The sequence below is a fragment of the Austrofundulus limnaeus genome, unplaced genomic scaffold (assembly GCF_001266775.1).
Source record: "Austrofundulus limnaeus strain Quisiro unplaced genomic scaffold, Austrofundulus_limnaeus-1.0 Scaffold55, whole genome shotgun sequence".
NCBI lineage: Eukaryota > Metazoa > Chordata > Actinopteri > Cyprinodontiformes > Rivulidae > Austrofundulus > Austrofundulus limnaeus.
Genome location: NW_013952457.1, coordinates 2,208,896 through 2,215,530, shown reverse-complemented (window position 1 = coordinate 2,215,530; position 6,635 = coordinate 2,208,896). Strand labels below are relative to the sequence as shown.

General features: G+C 43.8%; 1 protein-coding gene across 1 annotated transcript in view; it reads left to right on the top strand.

Moving 5' to 3' along the window:
- The first annotated feature begins 400 nt into the window (after positions 1-400).
- Positions 401-6,635, top strand: part of LOC106518077 (arf-GAP with GTPase, ANK repeat and PH domain-containing protein 1) — a 21,531-nt gene continuing 15,296 nt past the window's right edge. The window contains exons 1-2 of the mRNA XM_014009175.1: positions 401-1,085; positions 1,610-2,813. Coding sequence (XP_013864629.1) covers positions 1,688-2,813 — 1,126 coding nt within the window. The 5' untranslated portion in view covers positions 401-1,085; positions 1,610-1,687. The remainder of the gene's footprint in view (positions 1,086-1,609; positions 2,814-6,635) is intronic.

The following is a 6,635-nucleotide window of genomic DNA, read 5'->3' as shown; positions in this document are numbered from 1 at the left end:
TCTTAAGGCAGAACATCTGTTTTTCTGAATCAGCTTTTTAGACGACTGACACAGTAAAGACTGATCTTTTTCCTGTACAGGGTGGTGTCAGATTATTTTTTTTGTTTTTATTTTCCARCCTTAATCTAATTTATTCCATGATTTGGTCTTACTTCGTTTCAGATGTTTGCATCCCGCRTGTCCTCAGCTGTTCTTTCAGCGAGAACATGGAGTGAAAAAARGGGGGAGAGAAACTAAAGAGCTGGAGACAGAGCAGATGCTGTGGCAGGAGCAGAGTTGATTCCCTTCTCTCTCTCTGTCTCTCTCTTTCTCTCCCCCCTGTCTCGTTTGTTGTGTCGGCACAGATAAAAAGAAGAAGAAGAAGAAGAAGAAAAAAATCTGAACGTGGGCAGGGACCACCACCACCGCTGCCTCCTCTCAGTAAGCCGCTCTTTCTCCCGGTCTAATTGCCGGGGCTGCATCCTGTGCGGAGCTGGTTGTGCAGCAGGCTGACGGTGGGGTAGAGGAGAGCTGCAAGGCTTCAGTGGCAGCGAGAAGAAGAAGAGGAGGAGGAGGGGGAAGAAAAGGAGGAGGGGCAGGCTTTGGTGAGCTACTGGGCTTCCTCTGCCTCACAGACACATTTTATTGACTTGCTAATTGGATGAGGCTCTCGGAGGAGAGGATGCAGTGACCGAGAGGAGCTGCTCCAGATGAGGGATACGGGCTCAAGAAAAGCATCGCTTGGATCCCTAAATCTGGMTTCTTAATCCCCCGCTTTTTCCCCCTCTCCCCTTTCTGCAGGCGGAACAACAGATGTTTTTTGAGCATCTCTCAGTGACCCTCGCACCGTGCACATAATTCTGTGCATGACATTGTCGAACGGAGGCTCCACTTGCCAGACGCTTCGTGACAATTGAATGATTTCCATTTTCTCCCCCATTCCCTTTCACCGTTTTTTATTTTATTTTGAATTCACCAGCTGGAGAGATTTCTATCWATTCTTTGATATGCCGTTTGGTTTGAGTGGCATTCTGATGGCAGGATAAATTCATCAGATCAAACCTACGTGGAGCTGTGACTGGATATTCTACTGGAATAAAATGAAGGTATGATACGAGGAAGTGTGTGTGTGTGTGTGGTGGGGAGGCTCAGACACACACAGTGCCATAAAGTGGCATTTATTCAACCTGCATTCATTATAATCTAGTCAAGAAAACGGATCAGCCGAGGGTACAGACTGTTGCATAATTCCAGGCTGCGATCTGAGGCACAGACTGAGGGGAAAAACAAAATGTCTTTTTTTATTATTATTTTATCTGACTGCGTGTCTTTGTGGTAGATTTAGACAGAAATTTAAAAAAAGGAAAGCGAAGAGGGAAAGATGAATGAATCAGTGGTRGACACCAGTTGTAGTGATGTGAATTGAAGAGGAATAATGGAGGCTTTAAGAGGGGGAAAAAACAGTCTAGACTTGTTTAACCACTGGGTCAGCTCTTTGAATTTATTCTAGAAAATGTTCATGTTTCCAACCAAATCTATGGTTTAAAAATGTTTATTTTTTTATTCCTGCAGCCTGATGTGACAGAAGCATTTTGATTGATTGATGGATTTTGTGTTCCTTCTGCCTCAGCCTTGTTGCCATGACTGAGGGGTGCAGCTCCTGTGAGGTCAGAGAGCAGGTGCCACCACGCTGAGGTCTGCTGTCCCAATGAGCCAAGCAGGCAGCACGCAGAGACGCACCACCTACCTCATCTCCCTCACTCTGGTGAAGGTTGAGGCCGTGCCAGAGGATGTCGCAGGGAACCAGACGGAGGGCCCTCCAGAGGGGGAAGGGAGCCCTAAGAAGAAGGAGGAGGACAAGAAGGAGGATGTGAGCGATGCCCCTGAAAAGGAGGAAGGACCTCTCTGTGTGGAAGTGGGCGGGGAGGCGAACGCACAGGTGGAGCAGGAAGTGGAACAGGTGCATGCCAAGTACGGCAGCCCGATCGAGAGCAGGGAYAAGCCCGAGAGGAAGGAGGTGCTCCAGAAGGACGTTGTGCCGGTCGGGAAGAGCAAAGACCCATGTTTTGTACATCCGCCTGCCAGGCAAATGGTCAAAGTGTATGGGGGGACTTTCTCAGAGGGGCCCGTGCGCAGAGAGGGGCCCCGCTCAGATGCCTTACGCCCTAAGACGGAGCTGTACCGGGAGCCTCCGGCCCTGTTCCCRAAGGGGGAAAACGGGGCCGACTTGAACCTCCGCTCACGCTCCAGCCTCCCCTTTTCTGCCCCGCAGCAGCTCAGCCAGCCGCCTCAAGTGGTGATGAGGCCGCACGCAGGAGGGAGCGCCACATGTTGGAGGGAGCTCAACACAAGCCTGTATCACTCCGCCAAAACTTTAGACCGACGGGACAACCAGCCGCCGTCGATGGCCGCTACGACCCTGGGGCCTTACAGGGCGTCCTGGGCCGACAGCGACGGGCGAGGGGCGCTCATCCGGCCCGGGGCTCCCATCAGCGGGGGGTTCTCGGGTGTGAAGACCCGTGACAGCCCTCAGGGGGAGCGGTACAAGGCGGTTTCTGTGTCTTTACCCGCACCCCCTGCCCCGGACRTGGCCAGGCCTCCGAGGAAAGGTACAAGTTGTACCCTCGACAGCGGCGACCTGCACCCTTTCTCCGAGGACTTGAAGAAAGGGAAGGAGGGTCAGGGAGGAACGATCCAGCGAGCTCCTCCTCGTGACCGCAAGATGCTCAAGTTCATCAGTGGGATTTTCACCAAGAGYACGACTGGGTCACCGAGCGCCGGCGTCGCACCGCCGCTGTATCCTGCTGTGGAGAGGGGCTCGAGCGAGGAGGAAGGTAAGGGCATGTCACGCATGCAGAACAGGAGTATCTCAGACGTCATCACACTTCCTCTGCTGGATTAAATCTGGATTTAACTCTTTTATGTGGATACACCCAGCAAAAAAACAAAACAAAAAAAATCTTCCTTCAAAAAGAGTAGTGAAAATTAAATAAAAACATTTTAGAGCAGGGGTGCCCAAACATTTTGCCTGAGAGGGCCAAGATTGAAAATCATTTTCCCTGAAAGGGCCAAAATTAAAATCAATCTGAGGGTGGCGGGTTAAATGCAATAAAATAATACACGAAATGCAAATACTTCAAGTAAAGTTGTATTTTTTATGATTAAGCTAGCAGCCAGTGCGGTTGCCCTCATTTTTTGTTTGTTTTTTCAGCCCATGGACATGGAGAAAATTCAACGTTTGCTCGGCAACAAAGGCTCGTGGGACTTTTCAAAATTTAAAAATTGAATACCCGGTATATGTGGTCTTATAAGGTGTGGAATTCTAGGTATGGACTTAAATCTAATATAAATGTCTCTTGAAGTTACTTGTATTTTAAGTTTAATCTTAACATATTTGAAAGATAAAGTACCACCATGAGTTAGGACTATCTGACTACAACTCCTTGTACCTATAGTTGGACCAATGGTTGAAAAGACTAAGTGTAAATATAGTATATGTACATAAGACAGGAGATTACAGTCTAGGAACCAGGACAACTTCTAGTGGGCCAAATCAAATGGCTTGGTGGGCCGAATTTGGCCCGCGGGCCCCACTTTGGGCACCTCTGTTTTAGAGCATGTAGGAAAACTACATCACTTTTTTTTTACTGGAACTTTCTTTTRCCCTTTAGAGTTTTTTTGGACCCAAACCAAGAAAAAACAAACTTTATAACGAGGGACACATTTCTATGCGTGTCGTAATCACAAATATTTCAATACAAAGTGGATTGATTTGGATAAAAAGCAGCRTTTGAGCTTATTTTTTTAAGTGTCCAATAAAACCACATCAACATGAGCCTGACGTGACTGAAGGTTTTACAAATGTACCGTTTCACTATGTGTTAGTTATCAACCAATGTCATAAAAATATGGTCACAAATGTTGCTGCCTTTGTGTGTGAGTTTCTGTTAGCAAAATATCTCGTTAATCACTGGACAGACTTTAAAGAACTCATAGAAACTGATTACCTGATTCAAGATGACCAGCACAACTAATCCACCTTATTAAAAACAGAAATGGATGTAAACCAGTCAATGCTGCTAATATTGAGCTAAAGTTCGGTTAGTAGTAGCTGAGGGTCATTACCATGACGTACATTGAGTGCAAACTAATCATAATTAGGTCGAATGAAGCTGCAGCCTTTTGAAACGCTAAGAGAAATGTCAACTTTTGACTTATAAGTAAATGAACCAGAATTTAGTTTTAATATAGCTGAATCTTCTCTATGAACAACAAACTAGTAAACAATAATTACTAGATTATTTTTACTTTGAGTAATTTCTTTAAATAACATTATCATATATTCTCACTTTTAAGGAGCTCATTTGTGATTGTTTGCCTTTTTAACTTGTTTTACATGATGTCAATTAATATATTTTCAGTCATTAGTCAAAGGAAGTATAATTAATACTTTAAWATGAAGTTTCAAGAAAAGCATGAGTAATTTACTTTTTGTCTCATTTTACTAACCAGTCATAAGTCATAATGTTTGTCCTTTTATATTCCGTTTTAAAAACAAGGAGTGAATCATTTTTGCTGAAACAATAAATCTCTTGTTAAAGATTCACCACATCGAATAAAGAAAGGAGTGTTTAAAGTATCAGACTCCTCTGTAGGTGTTGTAACAGAACAGTTACTAACAAATACACAGCCAATAAATTTTATGTGTTTTTAAAATACTTACACATCATTACATCATGCAACAGATCTCTTTCTTCTTTTACGCAAATACTTCGTCTATTAAGGAGGGCATGACAGAAATTAGTTGACAGCATTCATGACGGTTAGTCATGAACTCAGGCTTTTCCGTCTGGAACTGAAGGAATCGACGCGGCGTGATGAAATTTGAATTCTCGTTGGAATCATTTAATAAGTACACACACACACAGGTGATCTTTTGACAGGGAGTGTAGGATTAGAGTGAGCTCTGAATAATTTGTCGGGAGTAAGTGGGACATGAATAATTAAGGTTGGGGGTACACAGAGCTGTGTTTTCATGGCGGGGGTGAGGGGAGTGGGAACCCGCCACTTCCGGCTCGTGTGCGTGGAGTTAATCAGCCTTCCAATGGGGCCCATTCATGTTGCCAGCGTCACGTTGTGTTGAAGTGTTGGTGAAGTGTTTGTGAGGGCTGTGTCACGATGAGCCTGCAATCGCGGTAAAACGCACCAATCAGATGACAGCTAATATGAGAATATGGGTCAGCGTTGCAAAAAAAAAAAAAAAAATCTCCTAAAACAATCAAAAAGATGGCGAAGCGTCACGCGCGCACAGGTGGACATCACGCCTCGACACCTCTCACTCACATCGCTGCGTCCATGAAAGGCCGGTTGTATTGTATAGAGACCCAGGCTCGGAGGCTTCTGGAAAATGGAGTTGCCATGGCAACAGCAAGCCGTGAGAGATGCTGCTTGGTCTTCGCTGTGGCGATGATAGTGGTGTTGGTGGTGGGGGGGGGGGTCTGGGTGTGGGGATTGCCCACAAGATGGGGATGAGGGCGGGGAGTGTTTTGGGATGAGGTGGTGTTTTAAAGTTAGAACCTGTTTCCCTGGAGAACCGAGCCAGAACACCGTGACCCGGCAGCTTCCTGACGAGACCAGAAAAACTGTATCTGTGTCTCTGATCGTACAGTGAGCGCACATCTGTAAGCGYCTTCTGCGTTGTTCTGTTTTTATTGACTGATCCTTTATCTTTTTATTTTTAAAATATCTTGTCAACTCAAAGACGTTTTTCCAGCCATTTTCTGCCTCCTAATTTTACACAGAAAATACTTTCCCTGGTGTTCTTGTAAAAATCTCAACTTTTAGATAGATTTTATTTAAAACAGGGACAATATACAGTATGCATTAGCCATGAAAGGAAAGATGCACTATCAGGTTATAGCTCTGGGTGCTAGTTTCCACCTGTAGTCCCTGACCCAGCCCACACAATGTTATAAAAGGTAAAATAAAATTTAATAAAATTAAAAAAATAAAAAAAAGCAGCTGGATGCTATTCAAACAGAAAAACAAGTAAAATCGTCATCAATATACAAATACAAGAGCATACAGTCAAAATCAATATAAAATCAGTTGATAATATCCATACTCCCAAAAAGATGTCATCATAGACGCCAAATCATTTATTAAAAACACACATTAAAGACTGAACACTCAATAAAAATGTAAATAATTTCAGGCAGATAAACATGCCTACAATATCCAAAACATAATCACTCTTCAACAAGTCATCACCTGCACACTCTCAAAATCAAAAACTCCACTCACATCAGTTTACATTATGACAGCAGGTTTGATTGAAGAGAAGCCATTTTTTTTGTCATGAATGGAAATTTATGAAAGTCTGTGCACTTCAATAGTTCTGTTGGCAAAGTATTCCACTGTTGTGTGGCAATACTTGAAAAGCTGATTTACCAAAAGAAGTTTTACATTTGGGAACTCGACACTCACCACCAATAGTTGAACGAGTGACTCAAAATGTTTTTCCAGAGCTGAGGGATCAGATCATTTATCCCCTTTATTACAATAAGAGTGGGAATATCGTAAACCTTTAGTGTAAACATATAAATATGGGGTCAGGATAATGGGTGAAATGGGATTTACCTTTAACATAATAATAA